At 42.7% G+C, this 27996-nt stretch overlaps 2 protein-coding genes across 5 annotated transcripts; both read right to left on the reverse strand.

Annotated features, from left to right (window-relative positions):
* Window positions 1-1201: 1201 nt before the first annotated feature.
* On the reverse strand, window positions 1202-13122 carry LOC310866677 (immunoglobulin-like domain-containing receptor 1). Of its 2 annotated transcripts, none has more exons than XM_083776380.1 (8): window positions 12816-13122; window positions 11578-11748; window positions 7097-7246; window positions 6443-6562; window positions 6125-6271; window positions 4043-4162; window positions 2247-3187; window positions 1202-2047 (listed from the first exon to the last, which is right to left on the reverse strand). In XM_083776380.1, exons 1-8 carry the CDS (start codon window positions 12880-12882, stop codon window positions 2009-2011), a joined length of 1755 nt encoding a protein of 584 aa, XP_083632506.1. In that variant the 5' UTR covers window positions 12883-13122; the 3' UTR covers window positions 1202-2008. The 2 variants fall into 2 exon arrangements, with proteins under 2 accessions (XP_083632506.1, XP_083632505.1); XM_083776379.1 differs by having other exon boundaries at window positions 4037-4162.
* A 1302-nt stretch (window positions 13123-14424) lies between these two features.
* On the reverse strand, window positions 14425-27852 carry LOC310866818 (immunoglobulin-like domain-containing receptor 2). 3 transcript variants are annotated; one of them, XM_083776569.1, is made up of 10 exons: window positions 27723-27852; window positions 24391-24717; window positions 23577-23696; window positions 20769-20825; window positions 19304-19450; window positions 18732-18896; window positions 18083-18196; window positions 16934-17132; window positions 16071-16770; window positions 14425-15552 (listed from the first exon to the last, which is right to left on the reverse strand). In XM_083776569.1, exons 1-10 carry the CDS (start codon window positions 27760-27762, stop codon window positions 15517-15519), a joined length of 1905 nt encoding a protein of 634 aa, XP_083632695.1. In that variant the 5' UTR covers window positions 27763-27852; the 3' UTR covers window positions 14425-15516. The 3 variants fall into 3 exon arrangements, with proteins under 3 accessions (XP_083632695.1, XP_083632696.1, XP_083632697.1); XM_083776570.1 differs by lacking the exon at window positions 20769-20825; XM_083776571.1 differs by lacking the exon at window positions 18083-18196.
* Between the last annotated feature and the right edge of the window lie 144 nt (window positions 27853-27996).

A 27996-nucleotide genomic window follows, 5' to 3' on the forward strand; every position in this document is an offset into this window, starting at 1 on the left:
TAAATAACTAATGTGTCACTGCAAAGGTGTAATAGAAACTGTATTACAGTAACAGTATTATTACAGGCACAGCCCCTGCCTGGAAGGGTAAAGTGAAAACACACGCACACACGGCACACGCACGCATGACACACGCACACACTCACACACGATTTGCATTGATTTGCGGCTCCCTCTTCTGGCGAATTATGATATCGCTTGTTTCCAAGATTCAAATGTTCATTGTTACATCTACACAAGACAACATTTCTTTGCTCTCTGCTCCTCACTACTTACACATTTATTTTGTACAAGCAGGTGAAACAGCAGAGTATTGATTAACGCGCCCATCGATGCAGTCTGGCTGGATTGTGAAGAGGAGATGGAGATTAATTGAATTGCACTGTTTACAGCACTTTAAAGAAGACAATAAGACAATGACCATTCACACCTAAGTGGGATTGAGCCCATGCTGTGAGTGCTTATAGGCAGGAAGTGACACTCTGCCTTCAGATTCGATTCGATTCAGATTTGTTGGACCTTGAACTTGATGCCAACATTGTTCCACCTCCCCTTTCCCCTGTTTTTAGTATTGTTAAACCGTATAGGAAATGAAATGAAATCTTAATTGCAAGCAAGAAGTTGTCCCGTCTGATGGTATTTGCACCGCTACAAGTTTTGGTGCCGAAACCCGGGAGAGAGATCTAAACAAGATCTATCTATGAATGAAGAAGCGAATACACAGACACCAGCCATGGCGGACATACAAAGAAACAAAAGATTACGGGGAGCAGTTCGAAGTGCCACGACCAGCTAATAAAAACATTTCATGGCAGTCAGAATGTGACCTGAAATAGGGTAACAAACGTTACCAATGATACTAATTAAGGTTCCATTCCATTTAGTACAGCAGAGCCTTTTCAGTGAGCCAACATACACGTGCAATAGCAGCACCCTGACTTTCATCTGAATGGAATGCCACACCTGAGTTTACCCTACTATTGTATGTCTATTGTACATTTGACATAACCTGCCCTCAGCATTCCACAGCTTTCACAAACTCCCTCACCCACCTACCTACCATTTAAACATATGCCACACACCTGACACTGTACACAAACATTCACAAATCACAGTTCAGAGATAACAGAGACAGGGGTGGGAGCACAGCTCTTTCTGATTCATCTCCAATAAAAGATAAAATCACAAGTGTGCATATTATGTTTATCTACACATTTATTGAAAATGTACAGTACACATTTCATGACAATACATTTTCTCAAATGTTCTTATTACAAAAAACAAACCCCCAATTGAAATACAATGTTAAACATCTGTTGTACAAGAGCATCTGAATATTCCCAATCCTCTCAAATTAGGATTGCCTTTAATTGCTGTTATGATTCATGATATAAAAACATTAAATAGTGCATAAAATTAGAAAAGTAAAAAAGAAAAAAAAAAACATTTTTTTGAAAGAAATACATTTCTGCCCGCATGGATGTGTGCGCAGTGTATATACATACTTGTCTTCTACACATACTTCTTATATCTGACTGGTGTCTTTCCCTCTGAGAAATGACAAACTTTAAAGCGTAGGCTAAGACGCTACTTCTACTTGTAAAAAAGGGAAATAATTTACAAAAGTTACCACACAAAGACTCTCACAGCTCAAATAACACAGAATACATTAATCCCCCACCAGACAAAACACTTAAAATGAAAAATTATACTATTTTGGTACAAGACAGACAAGCATCGAGAAGACTTGCATGAATTATTCCAAAACAGGAGCATGCTTCATTAAACTGCAAAAATAACTAATTACATAATAGTGTAGACAGTAGTAGTAGTAGTAGTAGTAGTACACATAAGTTTTAACCACATTTGTCCTTCAGAAATGTTCAACACAAACTTATATCCTTATTCTGAAATTGGTACATCGTATGAATTCAAAGTACCTATTGTCTGTCTTCATTTTCACCTTTGTGGAAAACAGTCACAAGTGGAAGAAAACACAGAAAAGTCTTCAGATGACTACGCTGGTTCCACTACGGGAGCTTCTATCCTACAAGAGAAAGCAACAGACAAAAGTCAAAAGCAAGTAAATGAGGTAGAGAGACACACAGAAACAGAGTGTGGCAGAGAGAGAGAGAGAGAGAAGCAAAATAAAGAAAACACATACAAAATGTTAAGATGTACTGGACAATATGTCAGTGTGTATTTGTGCAAGATCAACTCATATACTCATGTGTAGTAGGTCTTACAGAAAGGCGATCGTAGTTCCTTCTATCGCTGTGGCGACCAGGCTGGATGTCGATGGCTGAGTAACTGGGAGGTTTTTCTGGCCAGTCCTTCCCTTTGCCTTTACGTCCTGCTCCTCTCCTGCTATCCTCTTCGTCAGAGCTCCAGGACCCTCGCCGACGCTGCGGGGGCGTATAGCTCCTGTCCCGTCTCGGTGCAGAACGACGCAGTTCGTCCATCAGGTCGTCGCGGCTACGGGAGCGCGGTGCGGACCCGCCGCTTCTCCTCCCCCTCTCATTTCTCCCTCCTCCCGCGCGTGTCCCACCTCTTCCTCCTCCTCCACCTCCTTGGATCTCCCAGTCAGAGTCGGACTCACTGTAGCCTCGCAGGATCCCCCGGCGGGGCGAGGAGGGATCTCTACTCCCGTGGCCGTCGCGGTGGTGGTGAGCTCCTCCACCGACGGTGCGACTGGAGCTTCCGCTGGAGTGGTTCGACAGGCGGTAGCCGCCCCCCCTGGTCCCCTCTCCTTCTCTGAGACCCCTGCGCGAGGAGAAGCTTGACCCGCGTTGGACGATAGGCGGCAGGGTTATCACCCTTCTTTCAAGCCCTCTCACCCCCATCTCGTCCAGGGCCGACAGCATGCTAGGAGGCCCCGCGGAGAAGGGCACCGCCTGGGCAGTGTGCTGAGGGTGAGGTTGTAACGGGGGCAGGTGCTGCGTGTTGTTGGGAAGCATCAGAGGCGGCCCGACGTCCATTCCCCTCACTTGGTGCTCCAGGTATTCCAGCACCTGATTGGTGCCTTGGAAACTGTCGCGCGCGCTGCCGTTGTGGTGAAAAGCGTGTGGTGGTGGGGGAGGGCCCTGCTGCAGGTGGTGGCTCATCATGGGCGCCGGGCCCATAGGACCCATAGGACCCATAGGACCCATGGAGAAGTTCTGCTTAGAGGGGTACTCTGAAAATGAGCCTGGAACGACATCAATGAGTGAAATGGTTGATTTCATACTAAAAACAATAGTATAGAGATCTAATACACTTAACTCATTTACACCTGAGAGCAGATTCTACAAATGTCTTCTAAATCATGACAGTTTTCTGAAAAACTTATGTTTCTATGTCAATGATTTTCAAACTATTTCATGTCAGGGACCCCATTTAATTGGCCGTGGACCCCAATCTCAAAATATGTTGTTCCAGGGAACCCCCCAGAAGCAAAGATTTTAGCTCTGAAAGACATATTCAAAGATTTGACAAGCTCGTATTGCGGCACTCGGTGCCACACTATGAGCTTGTAGATCTGCAATTTCTTAATTAATAGCAAAAGTATAACATAATGCTTAAAACACCAAAAGGGGTTCCCGTCTGGGACACATTTCCATAAAGTATGCCCTGTGATAGTGACATTAAGACCATTACTTCTGGATACGTATGTGTCCTTGCAGGCATATCACTAAATTTTATACCATCCCTATGCTGACTGACTCTCACCTTTCGCATTAAGGTCAATTTATACTTTGCACAACAAGTGTCAAAAGACACTACGTGTTTCACAATGTTCTGAGTTTTGAGCGTTCATACTGTCGGCCACTCGCCGAGAGTATTGCTAGAAAATGTTACCAAGGAAGCGATATTGTTATAAACTGTTCATGCATCTCTGTCATAACAAGAGTCATCACCAATCACAGAATGGGACACACAGAATGGGACACACAAAGGATACATTTATCTTGTCTGCCTGAATAAAAGAAAATACTACTGAGGGCAGAGACCTGCCCACTCACCTTAAAACTACAGTGTAAAGAAGAAAGAATGTCACCTGTACCTGAGTATATGTTGCCATGGGAGGAAACGTTGGAACTAATGGGAGCATAGATGGGCTGTCCATGGAGCCATGGTGCCATGGCCTTCTGAGCATCCTTTAACATTCGATGCTGCATCACCGCTGGAGAAAATGGAGAAAAGGTGTCAGCTTGGCTGATAGCGTGATATCATATGGACACCAACATGTACTCGGGGGTGCATATCATATCTCTTAATCTCTCAATAGTCAACAGTCGACAGAGATTTGATTTGAGCAGTCAGGGTTTATGCATGTTGATTTCTTCCCAATAGCGTGAAGTTTCACCTACTGCTAAGTTTGTCTATCTACTTCTAATAGTCCAATAGTAGAATTGTCTATCTAATTCCAATTCAAAATAAAACCTTCAGTTTGTTTATTTTTAGCCTCGGTACCAGGCTTTCATTTTTGTTGGTGCAAAAATTGAAAGCCTGGAGGAACGCATTGGCCGCTCTGGTCTAAAAGTGTGAGTCAACCCTTCCGGGTGGGCGTCGCTCCAAATTATGTGACGTAGGGGGCCGGGGGTGACGGACAGATCGATGAGATCCAATCAGGGCGTGCGCAAATCTGAGTCGCGACCCGCCCCTCTAGACCAGAAACCTAACACGTTAGCTCAGGCTAGTTTATTTTCAGCTTTTGGACAAAATGAACACCGTGAATTTGGTGTCACAGTGTCACAATCTCAAACAATCCATGGTACAGGTAGTCAGGTCCATCTGACATATAGAGATGTGTTGACTAATAATATTATAATTACGTTTCCAATAGTGTATTCAATAAAAGTAGCTTATTTTGAAATCTGCCCAGTTTTGAGAGAAAATCCAATTTCTATTGAAGCCATCATCTTGACCCTGGTCAAAGTAAACAAAACAACTATACTACAGTACAGACAATCTGATGCGGTCTGCCATCATTATGTAGTTGCCTTACCAGATTTATTGATTTTACATGCTCAAAGTTTACTATCCAAGTATCCAAGTTTCCAACGTGGTATAAAATCACACTGAAACGCTCGCAAATGTGGGATACTTTGACCTATAATGTGTATCAAAGAAATCGTCAAATATTAGCATTAAAATCCTGAATCTTATTTGACTAATTGAGGATGGATGGAGAAAACAGGGTCAAAGGTGTAATGTGCTGCTAAATTCATCAGATGGCACTAATGAGTCCCTCTATTACACATACTGTAACTGTTCAAGTCAGTATTTAGTTCTGGAATGTACTGTGGCTGTATTATAACTTTGCATGTATAACTTCTTGTATAATTTATTATGATCCGACTAGACTTAGATTATTTGTAGGTTCAGGTTCTGTTTATTGTAGCCATTTACTGTAGGCTATTCCTATAAAAGGACATAGACTAAACCCCCAAAAAACTGTATCAACCAAAGTTATTATTAAACATCACCAGAACCATTCTTTTTATGTCCTTTTATCGTTTTCTGACCGACACATTCAGTGTTGGTTATCCATAATCCACCTGACCACGCCTGCAACTAAGCAGATAGCAGTGTTGTTTTTGGCAGCAAAATTTGATTTTAGTCATGGTCTCTTGAAAAGTTTTCATTTAGTTTTAGTCACATTTAAGTCACCTGGAATGTCTTAGTATTAGTCTAGTTTTAGTCGACTAAATGTCATGAGATTTTAGTCGACTAAATCTACGGTTGATTTTGTCGACTAAAATGTATTTTGGCGGGCTTCGATGCTGTCTAATGGTTGATTTTACGCTTGCTGAAAATAGCTGATCTACAAGCTCGGCGCATTGTGAGCTGGTAGTGTAAAATGACTTATACTGGATCTCTTGTCCACTAGTCCCTTCCTAACATTTTAGTCTAGTTTTTATTTATTGACGAAATTGTTGATATATTCAGTCTTAGTTTTAGTCATCATAGCTTTTCACGTAGTTTCCATTTAGTGGAAAAAAGGTAGTCGACGGACATTTTTAGTCTTCGTTTCAGTCGACAAAATCAACACTGGCAGATAGACAGTCCATTGACCTCACCTACCCACCCAGTGTCAATGTGTGTGGGGTGGGCCGGTTTTAAAACATGACCGTATGTTTACCTTTCTCTGGGCAACAGCATGTCTGTGGGCAACAGGGGCAGCGCACATAGCAGCAGCACTTCTGTGGGCAGCACTGGCAGCAGCATATGCAAAACAGCATGAGCAGCAGCAGGGCGCCGATGATGATGAATAAGACAGTCAGCCAATCTGGAAGAGTATTTGAGGTCAAGGGTCATCACCATACAAATGCTATCAACAGAATAATTCAAAACCACACGGTTCAAATCTATTCACTAGCAGTGTAGTAAATCATTAGATTACAAAGACTGCCAAGTTACATCTGAAACTCTATCCCACTTGTTGTAATGCCTAACTTACGGTAAACAATGAGCTTGACTTCACGATCCGAGTCTCCTGTGGTGTCACCGGGAGCATCAATGGAGCAGTAATACACGCCGTTATCCCACCACATGACCTCGGTAATGACTAGATCAGCCTCTGTTGACAATATGGAAACAGAAAAAACAGACAGACAAACAAACAAACACAAAGTTTTACCACTATGTTTGTCCTTGTAGTTGCTTTTTCATAATGCTCAAGGGCCATATAGCTTTTCTCTGTTGGTGTGTCACTGTAGGCATTTAGTAATGGTCCATTAATTCCTTATAGTACTGTAATGAATCGCAAATGATTATCGTCAAAATGTCATATTGAACAGTGTTAAAGATAAATGTAGGTATGTAAATGTATGTAAATAGAGGCGCAACTTGGACACTCAGTCATGAAGGAAGCATGAGTTCAAGTCCGTTGCTCTCCCCATGTCCCCCATATATGGGGACTAGGTTGACGGAGGGTGTGTAGAGCCCAGGATCACATTAGAAAAATGGGTTACAAAATCGTGGGATAAAAATTATAAGAAAAAAAAAGAATAGAGGCTTGATGACAAATAGTTGACAGACAGGTGGTTGGAGATAAGATTAAGAATAGATAGTGATTGTGATTCTAATCCAAGGAAGAAAAAAAAAACCTCACTGTTTAGAATGGTTATCTTGCGCTCCCGATACTCTGCACCCAACATGGCCTCATTAGTGCCCCTCTTCTGGATCACGGTGCGAACGGTACGCTGGCGGTCGGGGCAGTCGTTGGCTGGGTCCTGACCCAGTTGAAGAGAAGCCTGATAGGCTTCAGAGGGAGAACAGAGGACGATGAAAAATATTGTTATTATTATAATTTTACATCTCACATTGCCCAAAGATCATTTACACTTACCATACTTAGCATACAAACATATGACCACATAAACCAGTTTAGAGCAGGGCAGGGGTTCTTAAGGCTCATACATACATATTTTGGTGATCGCTTATCACCGCGGTGTAGTTTTTAAAGGGTTGGAAAACTACACCATTAAGGCCTATTCATAGTCTGGATTTTCGGTGGTGAGGTGACCACCGCTCCGGTGGTGAGCTGACCACCGGAGCTGAAATAACGTTGAGCGGTGGTGAGTAAAAACAGAGAGAAGGGCTGGAGCGGTGGTGGTGGTGGTGGGCGACTGTGGCTCAGGAGGTAGAGCAGGTCGTCCAATGATCCATGGGTCGGCGGTTCGAATCCCGGCTCCTCCTGTCTACATGTCGAAGTGTCCTTGGGCAAGACTCTGAACCCCAAATTGCTCCCGATGTGCTGGTTGGTACCTTGCATGGCTTCCGCCGCAATCGGTGTATGAATGGGTGAATGTAATGCACAATCTATGTAAAGCGCCTTGGATAAAGGCGCTATATAAATGCACCATTTACCATTTACTCTTCACCGCGGCTTGTGACGTCATGTTGTAGTTCGGTGGTCACCTAACCACCGAAAATCCAGACTATGTATGAGACTTTAGTCAGTCGCGGTGATGATCAGCTATCACCGCAGACACAGACCCATCTCTCTGTTTTTACTATCAGACAAGTCTTTTCACTCTGGAGCACTGATTGGTCTAGAAGTTGGGTAAACCACAGGGAGGCGGGGTCAATCTTTAAGGACATCACCGCGAGTATGACGGCCTCAACTCTTATCACCGTTTTAGGTGATAAGCTATCACCAAAAACGGTGATAACCTATCACCAGTATGTATGAGCTTTAAAAGGGGGGTCTAGGATCCCCCAGGGGTCGTTGAGGGGGTTCCAGGCAGTCATAAAGAAAATGAGTTAAAGGTTTTCACATTTTTTTCCACAATTATTCAAAAATAAGCAGGAGGTTGATCTGATCATTTTCATCTTTATCTGGATCGCTATACTGGAACAGCACAATGGGTGAAAGACAGATGCAAGGGAGGGAGCAATGCCGTCAGCACGCTGAGCACGCTGATCACACACACACACACACACACACACACGTGGACTGACAGTCTCAAGAATACCTATTATCGCTATAATGTATCCCCTTAAACTTTTATAGCCTATAACTTGCCTCAGTTGCCTGCATGGTATTCCTTGGTATTCCAACCAAAATGTGTAGGCTACAGTAGCCGATGAAACAACGCTTTTCAGTTTGCATTGATGAGAGACATATCACATATATAGCTCTCTCTCTCTCTCTGTTTCTGTCTCTCTCTCTCTCTCTCTCTCTCTCTCTCTCTCTCTGTCTCTGCCTCTCTGTCTCTCAGTGTTGCATGCGCTGCTGCCTCACCCGCTCGGGCTTTTCATAAAGTACTTTCTCTTCAACGAGATGATCAGTGGAGATCATGTTGGTCTCGAAGGGCTCAGCACTGCTCAAAGGGTCAAAGACCATGTGAAAGACGGATAAAATCGACCCCAGTCCGAAAACTTTTTATACGGACGCAATATTGGGCGGCTGTGTGCAAACGTGATTGACATGACGTGAGGTTGACTATTGGTTTCCGTGCTCCGAAAAACGCGCTCTGTGTGCAAAACTGTGTGCAACAATATGACTGAGTGCAGGTTGCAAACAAGTTAGCAGCAGATCTTAATACCTGCTGAATTACATACATGAATTACTGCCATAGTGCAACTAACATTAGCTAATGTGTGTGTGTTCTGTGCCAGCTGGCGAACGTGTTCCCCAGTGGCCTAATAATTCATAAAACATCTGAGGCTAAAAGTATCTTGTACCTGGCTGGCTCATAAGTGGCTGAGTTATATTAAATTTACACTAAAACAGTTGAAAATCCACCAAAGCAACAACAACAAAAGTCTCCCCAGCTGTAAATGTAATTGGCTGTTAAAGTCTTGTGTTACTCACAATAAATAGTTGATAAGACCATCCCAGTCTTTCAGAATGTTCTCAAATACAGTATTTGTGGATGGATGCATGTATTACAGTATAATAATAACATAATAATAATAAATAATATGGTCCCTAGTCCAGTTGGGTGCTGTATTCAAATGTGAAATGTGTCCTCTGCATTTAATCCATCCTAGCCATTTAGGAGTAGTGGGCTCAAGTTCAGGTGCAGTGCCCAGATAGCAGTTAGGGCGTAAATGGTAAATGGTGCATTTTATATAGCGCCTTTATCCAAGGCGCTTTACATAGGTTGTGCATTACATTCACCCATTGAATTTGACACACACATTCATAGTTCATACACCAATGGCAGCGGAAACCATGCAAGACACCAACCAGCACATCAGGAGCAATTAGGGGTTCAGAGACTTGCTCAAGGACACTTCGACACTAGCTCTGGGGGAGCCCGGGTTCGAACGGTTGCCATCCGCCAACTCTACCCCTGAGCCACCGCCGCCCATGGTGTCTATTGGTCAGGTAAAATTTGACACACAGCAGGTGGTAAACCCAGGGACCTTCAGTTTCCCAGATGGCCTACCTATCCACTCAGATATGGCCTAGGGCCCTAGGCAGATGGCCTACCTATCCACTCAGCTATGGCCTAGGGCCCTAGGCAGATGGCCTACCTATCCACTCAGCTATGGCCTAGGGCCCTAGGCAGATGTCGTGTACCAGAACACCACAGACTCTCATCTTAATGTCTTATATAACTCCCTGTTTGCAGGTTTGTATTGAGATGTCCATATTATGATACTCAAGTCATCACTGCTTCATGTACCTCACTCAATTGGCTACAGCCTAAATCAAGAAGGCAATTACATTGGTTTCTCTTCATTTATAAATGTATTTATTTAATTTTTAAGTGTCCTTCTTACCTGAAGCAGTACTTGGCCCAGAGTCTACTCCATCATATCCACTTAGACATCTACAATACCCTTACTTTAAAATACCAAAAATCTTCAACCAAGAACTCAACGGAGGTCTGCGCCCTCTGTAAATCACAACTTCAATTTTCTTTATATTCACAAGCCTTTGCATCACCGACATGATCTTGCACCTTTCCTCTTACTTTGTCCTATTTGCCTGTTGTTCTATTATTGACGTCTTCTGCACTGAATTGTACTGTATTGTATTGTATTGCATTTGATTGTATGTGATAAAGCCCCATTTGATTGGAATAATCTTCCTCTATCACTTAGATCGATTTCATCCTTTATTCGCTTTTAGGACATCCCTTCATTTACATCTTGAGTCACCTTGTTTATGCTTTTGAAGTACCAGTTATAACTTATAGCACATTTACCAATGTATTTGCACTTTCATTAACAGCTGATGATGTGGTGGTTGGTGGGGTGGGTGGGAGAGGCTGAGCAAGCTGTCTGTGTATTTATGTATGTACGTATCTGTATATTGTCTGTGTTGTAATACAGCATGCTGTGTACTGATACGTGGTACTTGTACGTGAATATGCATGTACTTATATATATGTATGGTGCACTGACTATATTACTACACAAAACTTGCACACCTATCTTCTCTAAGAGTGGGCTGTTGTAATACAGCATGCTGTGTACTGATACGTGGTACTTGTACGTGAATATGCATGTACTTATATATATGTATGGTGCACTGAACTGTAACATACTTTAAGAGCTGTGTTAGGGCACGCTGAAGGCCGCGTGCTGGCAGGCAGTGATTGTGATGTCTAGTCAGTGACGTCAGTAGGACATGAAGTATCCAAGCTATATATGATCCTGTATGTGTAATAAACCTTGTGAATGAATTAATGTGACCAAGTCTTCGTGTCATGTTAATCTCGTTCTCCCGGAGCAGGCCTGCCCGTATGTCCGTCTGTCCGAACCATGGAAATGTCAACCGGGTCGTCACACACCAGAACCAGACGAGGGTCCAATACTTAGAACAGAGTTTTATAACAGTCTGTATTGTACATTTTATGTATTTTGTTCGTGTGTCACGGGTCCCCCTAGAAAATGAGATGCTGAATCTCAACAGGGCCATCCCTTCAATAAAAATCTGAAAAGAAATCTTTGCATTAGTGAGTGTGGGGGTGCTTATGTGGGGTGTCACTCCAAGTCAGGTGTGTGCACGAGGCCTGGAGGGAATCATAAACTAGACTGCACTGCACCACTACGTCCAACTCTATAAATGCAGTTGGGAAGCAAACCCTGAGCCCCCCCGTCCCCCGTCCCCCAAATCCATCCCTGTCTTACCTGTGGAGTAGAACTCCAGTACAGGGTCTTTACAGAAGGATTTGTATCGCCAGGTCACCAGGACATCTTGCTGGTTAGCTGAGGTGGAGTAATCACAGCGGATGATCACAGAGGCAAAGAGGAACGTGCTCCTCTCTGTCTGGGGAACAATCACCTGGATGGAGAACACCTCTGATGGAAATAAGAGAGGGGGGGAACGTCATGTAAACAGCTGCCTAAATATTTTCAGATATAATTGTCTGAAATTCTTTATTAGGAACAATCCCTTGAGATGAAGCATCTCGTTTTCAAGGGGGTCCGCAATTCACAAAATACACTTCATACGTAAAAACACTTTTTTACAAACAATTCAACCAGACAAAACAAGACAAAACAAAACAAGACAAAACAATACAATTCCTAGATAAACAAGAAACAAACAACAAAACAAAAACTGCAACAAGACAACATTTCACATAACATGGACAATTGGACATAACGTAGACATAACACATGGATCATTGCATCATGGATCTTCTATAGTGATGATTAGTGAAAACATGAACAGGTAGTCTCAAGATGAGAGGACAGCACAGTTTTAAACAAATGAAAAGATGTTATTGAACGAATATGGACAGGTAAATTGTTCCAGTCACAAGGAGCTTTGAACATAAATAATAATAATAATTTAAATTGAAATCCCTATTGCTACTTGCAGCAGGTGCTCAAAGTGTTCATGTTTTCTTGTGTATGATAGATAGGAATCTGACCAGACTGGTATTAAAGAACACTCATGTTAAACTACTCCCACTAGTAGCCTAGTATATCATTGTCTCATCACCACCATACATGTCATTTTAGCTGTCAATCATCAGGGTCTTACGAGCTCTAAGCGTTCTAGCATGGTAGGTAGCCTACTGAAAAAGATCTGTTGTATTAAAAGCCTATTTATGTTGCTAGTTAATAACATGTTACAGACCAGGCTATTGGCATGCCATGTGCCATGTGATTATTATAATTTTAGTATTATTCAATAACCATTAAGCCTAGCCAATTGGTCACGTGGCACAGCTCGGCCTTGTATTGTTTACAGCCTGTAATCATTAACTTGTAGGCATACTTTCACCATTTTTGCTCGTCTTCTTCCTATATCGCTCGATGGAAGTATTTAACAGTCAGATACTCGTATTATATATTTTTGAAGGCCCATTTGGATGTTTTTAGATAGCGTATAAAATCAAGAAGAAGAAAAGCCTTACCTATTGGCAGGTAACCAAGGAGAAGCGCAACTGCAACGAATATCACATTTCCCATCTTGTTCTTCATGGCGACGCGGAAGCGCGTCTCACACTAAACTAACCCAAGGTTCGCCGATTTCCACCCATTATTGTGAACCTTTACATGGACACTTTGCATAGGTTCCGCTCTGCATACTCTCTCTATACTCCCAAGATCAATACAAGGTCCCTAAAACGCCTTGCACAGCACCGCCACCGAGAGACGAGTAGATTTCCACCTGTTGTTAGGACAACTTTCTCCGCAGACCGCAGGCAGGTCGGTGGAATCGACGAGTCACACCATCCCCCATCCCCCAGCTTCAGGTGACATCACCACTGACCCCGCCTCGAGTCGTAACAGGTGCAGAACTCGACTGCTGTCACATCACATACACTGAACACTAGATGGGACTGTGTAATAATCCCTTAGTGATTTATTTTTTGTTATTTTATTTTATTTTGTATTTTATTTTATATATTTTTTCTGGGGGGGCTAAAACAAAAATGCAATAACATAGCTACTACTGTATATCCACTTCTGGCTTTGGGATTTCTTTGCTCCTTCTGAATTAGGACTAGGCTATTGATTGCAGATACTAATGATTTATTTTGTGTATAGGCCTACATTTAGACCAAGATGTGTCTTTGTCTGTATAGGCCTTTGTCTCCAGGCTCGCAGTCGCACAAAACTGAATCCAGAGGGATTTGAATATGAATTGAAAGAGCCACTAGACATTGTTCAGAATAGATGCAGATCACCTAGTCTAAACACATGGCATTCATTCACCCTGGCAGACAGAATATAAAGTTCCGTCCTGGGAAAAGTAGGTGACGTCTATAAGCTTTTGTGGTCATTGTGTGGTTGTTTACATCTGCAGCTTTACTACCGTATTTATGCAAAACATGCTTGCCAGAGCTGAACTCAAGCACTCCTGTCAGCTCAACAGGCTGTACTTGAAAATTCCACATAATGGAACTGTTGCCCATTCTGTTGCGAGTTGCACAGTCATTTAATTCTGAACCTTTTGCGAGGGTCCAGAATCTACCATAATTTCCTTCCTGGTATTGTGATGTCAGCATGTGGGAAGGATGCATCTTTTATATCCTGTGTCCTGTTATCTTCTACTTTAATGTTTGTATATTTTGTCATGGATGTATTCCATTCTTTTCCTCTTATTATATTATTCTAAACTAATAAATATGTTATAGTAAGCTCTGAAATTTACAATGGCCCAACTATTTTCAAAATATATACCGCAGATTTATAGTTGGTTGTGTGTAGTGTCACGCAACAGGAAATGGTCGATCTGCAAGCTCACAACACATTCGATGCCATTTGTAACCTTTGGCTATTGTCCACGACACTGGCACGCAACTGAGCATAAATCAGGCTTTAGATTCATACCTATACATGTTGTACTTGACACAAGTGTGCACACCGAGTGAGTAGTTTACTTTAGATGAAGGTATAGTGAGCAACACTGGTGTGTATTTAGCTGTGTATGTTTGATAAGCACTGATAAAGAAAACACAAAGCACACAAGGCTATCACACGCATTATCAGACATTAACCACACACAGACACAATCTCTGTCAGACAATAGGTGTTTTATATCAAAATCAGTGACGTAAAAATTGTTATATAGCAATATGGTATGGCACAGTCTCATAGCCCACCACTTAGCCTAGACACTAGAGGCCAGTTTATGCTTGGGCTATAGGGTATATAGTTCATGTAACAGTGCAATTGAAATTTGCAGAAAAAGATGTAAGTTAAAATAGGTCGTACATTTCACAAAATACATAAACATACTGCACACACCAACAAAGTGAACCTGAGTTGCAGCACTTTGAGAGAAAAATATTTTGATAAAGTTTGTATAGGGAAAAATACAAAACTTTACAACCACAGTGGCCGCTACCTATTCATAAGTAGTGTTGTTCAACACAAGGCATGTATAAACATCCTTAAATTGGCAAAATTAACATGATAAATATACAGCTAAAGTATTGGCACAGGTACATCCACTGAATCCACATCCAACCCCCCATCGCACACACGCACGCACACACACACACACACACACACACACACACACACACACACACACACACACACACACACACACACACACACACACACACACACACACACACACACACACATTTACATATCATTTGTAGGCTACATGTGTGCTTAATCACTCAAGTATTAATGCATGCACATATGCATTCACACACAAACAGAACCATAAACGTTTCCTTTAGTTTAACCCATTCAGGCCTGACGTCGATTTTTATTTTATTTTAAATCATGCCAATTTTCGGAAAGATTTGAAGCACATTTTAACGATTTTTCAAAAATAGCAGATCTACAAGTTCATAGCGCGCCACTCGGTGGCGCGCTATGAGCTTGTAGATGTTTAAAACACCAAAAGGGGTTCCCGCCCAAAATGGGTTAAAACAAATTATACTGCACATGATGCACTTTCCATTTCTCACGATTTTTCCATCCAATTCCGTCAGTGCTGTTATTTTAATGAGATGACGCACATCATGTGACTGCATGGTAGAAGAGTTATTAGTCCGTCCTGCTTAGGAACAGAGTTCAGGTTTAAAAGAGTGGCGTGAGATTCACAACATGGGCGGTGCAGTGTGGACCAAGGCTTGAACGCTGACAGTGTCACACTATGAGAGAATCTCGGCTCAGTGCTGTGCTCTGTTAAAGGAAATAGACCAGGAGCCATACATTAGAAACCTTGCATTGCATGCTGGGTTAGTCTTGCGTGTTCACTGAGGCATTTTGGTTCTTGTAATAATAAAAACAACAATAAAAAAACATGCAGATCTGTTAGTAGTATATGGTGATGATGATTTTGATGATGAAAAAGTGTGGTTCGGTTGACTTGGACCGATATCTGGTAACAACATTTACACTTTGACAACATATATTGTGCTTGTGAAGTATAAAGAACTTATAGCTAGCTCTAATAATTATTCAAAAAAAGAAAACTAAATTAGAATACTTCAGTCTAAGACTTGACTCGTCAGTTATATACTGAAATTACATTAACCCCATTTTCAAAATAGAGACATGCGGAATATTATGCTGGCCAACAGTATAACAGTTTCAGTTTAATTGTTTTTGGAATATTTGTATCATACTATTATTCATCCTCTGCATAAGAGCGTATTGTGAGAGCCAGCGTGTACTCTTTGCAACTACAAGTAACTCACCATGTTTCTGTTCCTGTCCCCAGTGTCCCAGTCCTCTCTGCCGCCCTGCAAGGTATGCGATATTCCCTGGGGTGGGCGGGTGTAAGAGAAAGGCCTCATGGCTGGGTCAGTGGCCCTGTACTGTTCACTCTGTGGTTCTACCGTGCGGTAACGTTCTGTTTGCTGTTGTTGGTCAAATCTTCGATGTCTCTCCACTTCTGAGTATGGAGGCAAAGAGTCTTCGTCCTCGAGGCGGTTGCTAGGTGACCGGCTGTAGTAACAGTCACTGCCCTTGCCCTTGCCTCTAGAACTCCCCCTGGAGGGAGTGTCACTGTCCTCGTCACCCCTTCCACCACCCCTGTCCCCTCCCTGCCCCCTCGCCTTGCTCTCCAGCACGCTGTTGAGAAAGGCATCGTCGTAGCCCGGCCCTCTCTGAGCGCGGTGGCGGGAGGGACGGGAGGGCCGGTCGTTGTCCCACGTGCCCCTCCGCTTCTGTGGCAAAGGAGAAGGGCTGCGGCGATGCCAGTCGTCCTCCTCGTCACCATAGAAACGGCGCGGGGGGCTGCCGCCCGGGTGTCTGCGCTCGTAGTCCTGCGCTTCTCCCCGGCGAGCATGGCTGCCGCCGTAGGACCGGGCAAATTCCTCCAGCTCATCCAGAGAGCCAGTGCGCCCCCTGCTGCTCAGTGTCTTCCGCTTCAGGTGTTCAGAGCGAGGGTTCCACCTGGTCCAACAGGAGACAGCATGAAACCCAATTGATATTTTGACGTGGAACCTTGTCACCTAAAATAACAGATTCTCTGAAATAAATGTCACATTTTACAGTTGATATTGATAATTCAACACAACAAGTAGGCTATAAATCAAATGCACTATGTGCATTGTACCTGCTGTCTTGCTCATCCTCTGAGTGGTTGTCCCTGCCCCTCCTGTGCCTGCGACCCTGAGTAAACGGAGCTCTCAGCACCGTTTGGTCATCAAGATCTGGTATTGGTGGGAGTGCCTTCATCTGGACAGTCTGATAGGTCTGCTTGAAATCTGTATTCCCTCCATCGTGAAGAGAGCTCAGCTCTGATAGGCTTCTGGCTGTTGGGATAGACATTTATGTACCGGTAGTCGTGTTTTTGTTGCTTTTTTCCCCAAAACTATGCAAGGTCAGTATAGTAGATAGATAGTAGCAGCCACATCACACAGTTTGTGATTATTGTTTACTGAAAGTTCCATCCAAAGCAAGAAAAGTGTCAAACTGTGTTTGACTGAGGATCAAAAACAGAACATGACATGCTGTATGCCGTTCACACAGGACGTGCATGCATGGGGGCAACTTTAGTCAAATATAGTGCTAAGTCAACGCAAGCAAGTAGAGTGCGAAGTTGCAAGAACAATAAATACATTAATTTTACATAGCGAGCTAGTGCTGCCTGGTAAAGTATATATGCAGGAGTGCTTATTTGTTACAAACATGGTAGCCCAGATTGAAAACTGATATTTTGTGTACAAATTTGTATTTAGCCTATTTAAATCACAGTAGTCATCAGAATTTGACTGGTACAGTACAACACGTGGACCTCGCGTTTGCAAAGTTGGTCAATTCAGTGTCGTCCGCTCTCTGTCGCTATTGCCTGTGTGTTGAAAGATCAGCAGCTGGAGGAGTCAAAGTTGAATTTGTTTCAACTTTGAGTGCAGCAGCAGACTGCACTCACCATGACGTCAGCGTGCAAAAAGGTGTGCACAACTCTTCATTGAATTGATGTCAATGGCACACTTTGTCATCTATGCATGTCCTGTGGTGAAGGGCCTATAGGTTAGTTAGTTATGGTGACGCTAAGACGGAGCATGTGAGAATGAGATGAAGATATGACATGCTTTATTTAAACCAAACATTGACAACAAAGACATTTTAAGCTAAAACACAAACACACACACACACACACACACACACACACACACACACACACACACACACACACACACACACACACACACACACACACACACACAGATCACATAAACGTGCCAACTGATGACAGGCTTACATTGGGGTGCAGCTATCTTGACAGAGGGAAACTGAGCCATCTCCTTCTCTATGTAGTACAGAACTTTCATTGAGTCTTGGCCTTGATTGGCCTGGAGTCGAAACCCACTGCGCACTGTCGACGTGGACACGTGCACATTCACACACGCCAGAACATGAACATGCAGGGCACAGACACTTGTAAAATAGCCACTGTGGGCTACAAACATGAAACTAACTCACAACCAGACAAGACAAACTGGCAGCAACTTCACACATACAACCCCCACCACCCCCACCACCCGCACGCACGCACGCACGCACGTACGCACGCACACACACACACACACACACACACACACACACACACACACACACACACACACACACACACACACACACACACACACACACACACACACACACACACACACACACACACACACACAGAACATGCATGCACATTGATGTTGCCAACACTTCTGCTGTCAATTATACTTCTCCATTCAGGTTAGGGACAAACTACTGAGGGTGGTGAATGAATTACGGTAAATGAGGGTTAGTCAACTCAGTGAAAGGAAAAATGTAGCAGGTTTATCTCACTCTCAAGTGCTACTGTACTGTGTGCTGTATGTGTGGCTTTCATGAACATTGTTCATCATAGCACTTACCTCCAGCCAGATTATTTTCTACTGAGGGGGGGAGGGAAACCATTTTAGGGTCCATATGGGATGAAGGAGCCATGGGGATCATGGTGGAACCCATAGGAATGTAGTAGGGATACATGGGAGGCTGGGGTGGCTGGCCACTCTTTGCCATCTTCCCTGCCTCATATACTAAGAAAAATGGTGAGAAATGATATTTATCAAATAGACGATTGCCTTTAAATTAAGCACAATTTATACTTAGCTGCATGCCAATGTTGCACACGTGACACCTTCAATTGCTGACCTACAAGGATCATCATTGGAGAAAGTGTCTACAAAGTTTTGCTTGCAAACTCCTTGTGTGTACAAAGAAAATGTATGTATTTTAGACAATAATCTGTCTCTCTTATCCAGATGAATGAGCAGGCACACTTCGTCAGCTGAAGATACCCACACACATATTGCTTGTAACATGGATAGTATGCAAGGTCTTCTGGTTACAGGACAACCTCAAGCCACTAAAGTCACTTTCCCTCATATATATGTAGTCGTTGCCGTTTTCAGGTATACCTCACATACTAGTGCACATTACTCACAGTGTCGTGGGCAGCAGCAGGTGTCAGGGCAGCAGCAGCAGCTGACGTAACAGCAGCACGAGTGTGGACAACACTGGCACCAACAGATCCCCGCCAACAGCAGGAACAGGATGCTGCCCAGCACCACAGATCCCACAAACACCCACTCTGGAATACACATACAGTAGAGAGATAAACAAATACACCCTCTGCACGCACAAGCACTCAGTCTAACAGATAAGCAAGTTGGTTGTTGTTTTAAAGTAGAGTGCAAAATGACCAAATTACCAAGTCGTGGTTCTACACAGAAACTACAATACAATTGAGCAACGTATCATTTCCAGAATCAGTGGTGAAGAGTAGCATTTGCAAGTTACATCACTTTCTGTGAGGCAGCATCTGAAGCCATCACAGACTGAAAATAAAGAGCCTTTAATAAGGTATTCCCACAGACATAACGTCATTAAACATAGTAATCTTTAGGAAACCTCTAGGGAACTCTATCTGTTGGGGTTAAACTTCCATTCTTATCCACCTTCCTGTCTTTCAAGCATCTCTAGACCATAATGACACACTTCCTTTGGGTGTGGCCAAAAATGACAAATAATAGTCCAATCAACTCCCTGCCAAGTGAACACACACATCCTGTAGATGTGTGTCATACAGAAAACTACATTAATGTTTTAAATTGTCGCAAAAACACCTTTCTTTTTTCGCTTACAACAATTAGCAGTGAGAGAAAATAATTTCAAAAATATTATTACTGCAGCTAGGTTGATACTGAGAAACTGGAAGAGCTCTGCTACGCCAGAGATCACAGACTGGACCCAACTTATGACTGAAACTGCATCCTTTGAATACTCAATAGCCAGGAGGAACAACGTCAAAGGGAGGTTCCATGAGATATGGGACTACTTTTATTTATATATCAAAGGATGGTTGCAGTAACAATTTGTATTTATACATTACATATGACATAATCACGAGTGTCAACAACAGTGTGGAGGGGTGTTGTCCAGGGGTTTTCTTTTTTTTGACTGCAAGTTGTGTTTTGTTTTTTGTTTGTTTTTTCTTGTCTTTTTCTTTTGTGTAAGTCATGTGAATTTTGTATGCTTTATTGAAAAATCATTAAAAAAAAGAAGTGTTTTTCCTTTCATCATAAAGTAGGAAAGCCAAGATGGATATGGAGCATCAGCGAAACAGAATAAAGGTCTCAGGTGAGATTCAATCCTGCCGGCAGGGGTACAATTTAAGCAACACTTAACTACACCATTTGTAATCAAGGCATGAATCCTATGCATATGACTGTACTGTACTACATGTACAGTTCATATTTAAGATTGGCTCACTGAGCACAGAGAATCGAAAACTTGTTTCCTCTCAATGTGTTAGTAAAAGAGCAGAGAGCATTTTGATTGGACAGTTAAGGAGTAAAACAGAAGGGCATTAGCTAAGCGATAGGTACCAGGTGAGGTGCCATATATACCTGGCATAATCTCCACATCAAACTCAGGTAGGATATCGTTCTTCTCACCTGTCCTACCTGCAGAGAGAGGGAGAGCAAAAGTGAGGAAGCCGAAAAGCAAGAGAAAAAGGTGTGGCATAATATGAAGCCAGAGTGACCGAGTAATGGCTCATGCAATAAACAGAATAAACAAGAGCCCACAAACATTTTCTCATCAGTTTGTTGAATTTAATCGGACCAGAAGGCAGGGATTTCATCCCCAGCAAATCTAACCATGAGTCTCCACGGTGGAAAGTCTGGTGATGTGAGGTTACCCCGAGTCTAGCTATCAACTAGGGTTGCAAGCGTAGACTAAATACTGTATACAGCCACAGATGTGTAAGAGAGACATGTACTGTACATGCTCTATATGCCGGGAGCCAGGTCCACCCCTCAGGATGAGTTTTGCTAAAAACAATCACTATGATTTCCTGTTATCTTATATACCTTGGGCCATCACAAGTTCATAACGACCACCCTGAACTCGGCCCTGCTTGGTCTCAGGGGCCAACAATCCCCCCTTTTTAGAAAATTGCTTCTGGCGTAATTATGTAATTGTACATATTAAGGTACTGCAAATGCACAAATGGTCAAAAAATGCATGCTATCATATACTCCCTGTCCCTGACTTTTAAATCCTATGCAAATTCAGCGCAGGATGTTTTGTATATTGACATGGAAACATTGGGCTGTCCAGAGTCCATGCTCCAAATGTCTGATGCGACTGAGAGTTTCTGAGAAATAGGCCTCAAAATACCAACCTATGAACATAGACACAACTCTCACAAGTCATGGTTCAGAGTTCAAAGGCCAAACTCATTACACTTTTAGAGACCCAGCGGTGCAACATTTCTGCAAAGTGGTACACATGTGAACTCACTGATCACATTAAACACGCTCAACGGTTCCAAACCAGTAAAGTGCATGCACAATGGTGCATAAAATGCACACATTATAGTTTAAATCCATTACAATTGGGATCGGTTATAGGTGGAGCCTGGAGGGTTTGCAAGAGAAAGTGTGGGAATTTAAAAGCACAAAGAGGGGGCTTGGGAAAATGGAGCGCAAAGTATAATAAAGGAATGTAGGGCACCAATTGACCAGCACTCATCAAGGCCGGGTCATATCATCATGGAGACAATGACTCTTTGTTTTTATTATAAGGTGTACAGTAAACAGGCAGTAATAGCGATAGAAGGACCAAGAGAGCAAATATTTAAGAGATATATCTGTGTTAATTTACGAAGAGTGATGGATGATCAGGTAAACTGGACTAAAAAGAATATACCAGGGAAATAAATTGTGATTTTTACACTATCAAACAACAGGCACACAGTACTCTCTGCTCATTCTCATGGCCCAGGGAAAATAACATTAATTTGGTCTGCAACAGGTGATTTGATGGCTACACTCAGATTCAGTTAATATACGTTCTGTGTTTTCAGTATGTGCTGGTGTGAGGTCTCTGGAGGCTGTTATTAAGGTAAGCCTCTGCCCTCACCGTCTGACTTGTCTGACTACTGTAGAAGAAATATAGGCAGCCAGGCTGCAGCCTGTGCTGAGTAGGCAGTTACCATGGATAGCATAACCTCCCCTTCTGATAAAAGTGCACTGTGTGTGCACACAAGGCACCTAGCTGTGCTGGCCGGCAAACTCATCTAAATACCAAAATGCTGAGTAATACTAAGTAACCTGAGAGACAGCAGAAGATATGCACCCCCTGAGAGGAAAGGGTGGTAGTGAGAGATGGAAAGAGACCATTAAATGGTATGGAAGAAGAAAGTGGGGATAGAGTGCCGGTACAAAGGAAGAAAAGTGAAAGTCTCTTTTGGTGCAACATGGCACTGTTACAGGCAAGTTTCCAGTGCTCACACAAGTTTGGTCAATGACCTTATTCTGGTATGTTTAGGGTCACTGTCAAGTGTCAAGCCTACTTCTGTCTGCATCTGTCTCTTTGGAGACATGTCCACACCATTGAACCCATGCTATAAGTTTAGTCCCTTCAGGAAAAAAAGGAATGTTGCCATAGTAACAGCTTAAGGAGTGGCTTGTGGTTCTGTTAACAATAGCCTACACACAGAACTTCTCTCTGGCATGATTCAGTAGATAAAGATATTGCAGTAGTATATTAAAACACAGGCTGCTCAACTGTTCAAACTACTTTTTAAGAGTTGTGTATAATCATTAATCAACCACAAACAATTTGTAATGAGCAAACATAAACCAATACACACACACACACACACACACACACACACACACACACACACACACACACACACACACACACACACACACACACACAATGTCTGTTGTGATCCTAGTCGACCATCTATCTTGACAAATGTTACATTGTATCTAACTGACTATTCTAAGTTGTACCAAAAGTGGGATCCAGTGAAAGTGTAGTCTTTAGGCAAACAATAGAGCCTCTCACAGAGGATCAGGATCATGTAAAGAGACCATCATCGCTTGGCTGTCTCCACGGAAGCTTGTGTATGGTCCTTTTGGAATGCAGGAGACAACAATTGCATTCACACAATAGCGTTACAAACCAATAAAAAGAGAACCAAAGCGGTCTCCTGACCTGTTTGTTTATTTGTATCTTTTTTTTAAGCTTGGTAGTATTCCAACTTCCATAGTGTCCATATTGTGCAACCATGTAAGAGCAGAATACATATTCAGAGGAGCTGAATTGTATTCTTTCAATGTTTGTGTCATTTGCATCACAAGGTTTTTTTTGATGCTGGGTGTTAATGAGCATTTGGTATGAATGCAGTAGGGACATACCAAGCACGAGTAACTCCACCTGGGCTTCATTCTTCCCCTCCAGGTCGTTGGCGATGACAACTTTACAGAAGTACACTCCGCTATCTCCCCATTGTAACTCTCCGATCCGCAAGTCTGCTTCTGCACAGGGAAAGAGTAGCGAAAGGTCAAATGACTTGAGAGCGTGAACAGATATGACCATAAACATGTCAGCATTCTTGACTAGAACCTACTGTATAATTCAGAGTCAGTCACCTGGCATTCATACCAATATATTTAATATATATATATTTCGTCTGAATACTGCTAGCTTTTGGGGGCTAAATTCCAAAGATGTGTTCTGTATATCACTGACTAGGGGTTGACAGGTTTTACAATCCATAGTGAGTTAAGAGCAGCAACACGTCTTTACTTAATAATGTAATGAATGGTGACAGCGTGGGGCATTGTTTAAGGTGGTGTGTTCTATTGATGCACTTTAATAAAAGGCGGGTGTTTGGTTTTGATAAGAAGTGCGTTGTAAAAGCAGTATAGTCATGAATAGAAATGAATGAGGGAGCAGGGGATATTTTCATAGTAGCCAGTCTATTGTGAGACACAAGGACAAAAGAGAACCATTAAAGGAACAGGAAACCCACCACAGCACAATCAGCTTTGAGTCCTACTGAGGGATAAATCACAGAGTATCACACATGGCCACCAGTAATCCTGAACAATACAGTAAGCCGTGAACAAGGACCTCCACAACCTACAGATGTTCTGTAAGTAGGACTTCAGACATATGACAATATTATTCAACATATTCAAATAATGTATATAGGAATCACCACATTACTGTTTATAATGGAGATATCTCTGCCTTTGTAGTGTTCGGAGAGCGTTATGGAGGGTCCCTGTCCAGAGGCCACAACACGAACCGTGCGGGTGCTGTCAGAGCACTCCAGATGGGCCGTGGGACCCAGATCCGATGCACGGGCCCCCAGACCCCCAAGTGTAAAGGCGTCTCTGGTGCGGTCACGACAGTAGGACTTGTACCACCACTGCACCACCGGGGTCTGGGTGGAGGCAGTGTGGTACTGACACTCGAGGACCACCGTCTGGAAGAGCATAGCCCATCGCTTGTCCTCCCGCACTGTAACCTGCACACCGTCGCACACACAGACTGAAACAAAAAACACACCAAACAAACAGAGGTGAAATATAGGGGGACATTCGGAGGGGAAGCCAGTCAAACAGCTGCAGGTGATAGAGTATAGCGATGCCAGTGTGAGTGTATTTCCAATAATTCTAGGAAATAATTAGATTCATACAAAATGAACCCATCTAAAGGTCCTGTGTTTGACTTTTGATTACCGGTACATCATTTAATTTTGAATACCAAACGACTCGCTCCTTTACCAACTCGCCCCGGGCGTACAGTCAGCGGAACTGCGCGGCCTGGTATTCCTAAAGTAACCTAAGTAAATTATGCTTAAACAGTTAAACCTAACCTAAGTCCTAACCTTAACCTCAGTAAAACTATGCCTAAACCTAACCCTATACGTAAACTTAACCCCAGTAAAACTTTGCCTAAACCTAAACTTATTTCTAACCTTATTCTCAGTAAATAACAAAAGTAAAACAAAATCGTCAGACCGAGCGGTCGGCGTGAGGTTGGCGGAAAAATCGACGGGCGAGATGGTTTAGGGGCGACCGTACCTGATACCTTAATTTTCAGATGGTTTTATGTAAAATGTTACAAAGAGATCAAAATGGCTCCAATTAATACCAAGCAGAAGGGTAGACTGTCTGAAGCACTACAGGTGCTCTTGAGTGCATGTGCATGTGTACATGTGTTTGAGGCTCATCCTTGAGAGATTACACCTAATAAACAGCTGACATGAGCAATATCAAAACAAGCCTAGAGGCAATGAATAGAATAGAGATGGGGGGGCTCCTCTTGTTCAGTACTGGGGTCACAGAGGTGAAATTCCTCTATGCGTGGGGGGGCTGGGGAAGTTTGTTGAGAGGTAGGGGGTTGTCATTATAAAGGGAGCTATGAGAGGCATTGTGGATGCATTCTTCTGCACTGTAGAAAGTGATATTAGGCCTGGGTGGGGCAAGAGAACCACATCTAAACATTTCCCACAAGGGGAGGAAATCACAACAATGACAAGTCCACTGTGGACCTCTATTTTTAAGACCAATCTGACAACGTGCACTGTGGGTATATTATTTCCATTTAGGTCCTCTTTCTATTACACCAACACATAGTGTAACATCTTCAGTGTTAATTTACCAATGAGCAAGGACATTGAGATTGTTAGAGAGGCAGGGGCTGAAATCTCGTAAAAGAGGGCACCTTTGGACAAAAATAGCGAAAATAGCAGATCTACAAGCTCTCAACGTGTCGTGCTTGCGGTGTTACGACTAGGATTTCGAAACAAATTAGTTCAATGCAAAATGCTGCGTTCAAGTTCAGGAGGTCTGAATGCTGCCATTCCGGGTATGGCATGGAAAGGAGTGGCATTTGCATTTCTTTCGCCGTAGTAAATGCTGCGTTCGTGGTCTGGAAAGGGCAGTTGTTTTTACAGACGGGTAAAAGGGCAGGGGCTGAAGCCCCCTTTGATGTCTATGTGTGCACGTCCCTGACTGAGATTGTGCAAATGGAACGAAATAAATGGATTGGTTCAATTGTACACTCAATTGTTACAAGTTGATAACACTGAGGAATTTACTACGAAGGCTAGCAATTAGTCCACTCATTTCCACCATGCTACATTGACTCAAGGTGCTAGATTAGTAAGTGTTCTTGTGAAAGTTTAAAAACATTATTCCCAATTTCCGGGGCTTATCTTGATCCCATTCCCAGATGAGGATCAAGTTTCACTTCCCCCATGCACTGTAAATACTCAACAGGTTGTTTTCTGAGTGGATGGCAGGATGACAGGGGAAAATAGAAGGGTCAGGGAAATTAGAACTTTAGAAGGGTCTATTAGTCGTGAGTAAGCGGAATAATGTTGCTGTGCATCAATGTGTATGGATACAAACGCCCCTAAACTCCCTCACGGGGGGCGACTGTCGTCTTCTTTGTCTTCTTGATCAGGAGGTCTACTACCCATTGTTATAGCTTTACAGAAATTCTCCCCTTGTCCCGAGAGGGGGGAGGTGGTTAGAAATAAAAACCAGCCAATAAGATGATTTCATCTCTTCCAGCTGGGAGTGGACAGCCAATTAACTGCTAGAGATTTAAAGAAAACCGTTATGTGCTGATTTGCTGAATCCCATCAGTTTGTTTAAGGGTGAGAGATGGAGTTAGGGAAGGTGGAGCGAAGCAAGCAACAACCACAGGATGCGTCACCAAGTTTTGCATTCGCTATAAGCTAATCATTCACCTGAAAGCTTTTTGACTGTTTTCGAAAAGTCTCATCAGGTGTTAATTATCATTTCATGTGTTTCCAATGTTTTTTTCTTTAACAAGATATAGATTAATAATAAAATAACACACATATATCGATGTATTTCAATCCTATGTCCCTATGTGGCTTAACCAGCTTGTCTCATGATTGGATGAGGATCATATTAGTGGTCAAAGCTGTGCCACGGCCACAGGACGCTCCGTGTTTCCTGAACACAGACTTTTCCTCTTTAAAACTAAGCTGTCACATTTCCTGACCAGCAGACAGACACGTCCCTGCTTATGCATTCCTTCACGTTGACTCATTCGCCTGAAAACACTGATAAGAACAAATTCTCCACACTTGGAAAAAGTGTAGCCTAATGGGGTGTTTTAACAGTCATTTGAATCACTAAACATGGCTACCTACCTCTTCACTTCATTCATATGAAATAACACCAGCGATAATATTTGGAATGGCTAGTCCTCTAAGTTTGGTTCACTTATTTGCCGCCTACATATAGGACCTATAATTTGGATCAACGTTAGGGAAGAGTCTGGACAGATCTAAAAGACGCCTACGTATAATCCATACCATTTATGAAAAGATGCAAGGTACTATACAGGAGAATTGGGTACACTGTTCAATTATAGGCTAGTAGGCTACGCTACTGTATATGTTTTGCGCAGGCAGTGCATGTTGGATTAACCTGTTGAACGTCGTCCGCTGTTTTCGCAAGATTGAAAAAGGTAACGGTTTAGGCTATACTTTTTTGAAAAGTCAAACTTACCCCATGCTGCCAGTAAAAGGGCTAACTGGCGAAGAAGCATTTTACAGCCAGTTTACAGTAATCTGTGAATAATCCACATGATGGTCAAAACTCATTCTCGTTGTCCGCTTTTTTTTTTAGGTCCTTTTGGTCCACCGACTGCTCAAGATACTGGCCGGGGGAATCCGTCTGTGACTAACGGGACTGTACCATTTAATGAATGGGTGTCGCCACACAACAACAATACTACTTTGACATCATTTTGAATACCATCATGCTATTTTAATTACGAACT

This window comes from Protomyctophum parallelum, assembly GCF_964188405.1.
Source record: "Protomyctophum parallelum genome assembly, chromosome: 11".
Classification (NCBI taxonomy): Eukaryota; Metazoa; Chordata; class Actinopteri; order Myctophiformes; family Myctophidae; genus Protomyctophum; species Protomyctophum parallelum.

Bases quoted from the DNA above. Each gene is read 5' to 3' on its own strand.
- LOC310866677 (XM_083776379.1), bottom strand. From the start codon at position 12,882: ATGAAGAACAAGATGGGAAATGTGATATTCGTTGCAGTTGCGCTTCTC. The intron at 6,563-7,096 runs GTGAGGTTTTTT...TATTGTCAACAG, and splicing joins CAAGATAACCATTCTAAACA to AGGCTGATCTAGTCATTACC. The intron at 3,188-4,036 runs GTGACATTCTTT...ATGTCGTTCCAG, and splicing joins CAACATATACTCAGGTACAG to GCTCATTTTCAGAGTACCCC.
- LOC310866818 (XM_083776569.1), bottom strand. From the start codon at position 27,762: ATGCTTCTTCGCCAGTTAGCCCTTTTACTGGCAGCATGGG. The intron at 23,697-24,390 runs GTAATGTGGTGA...TTCCCTGTGCAG, and splicing joins AGATATCTCCATTATAAACA to AAGCAGACTTGCGGATCGGA. The intron at 18,197-18,731 runs GTAAGTGCTATG...CCACGTCGACAG, and splicing joins AGAAAATAATCTGGCTGGAG to TGCGCAGTGGGTTTCGACTC.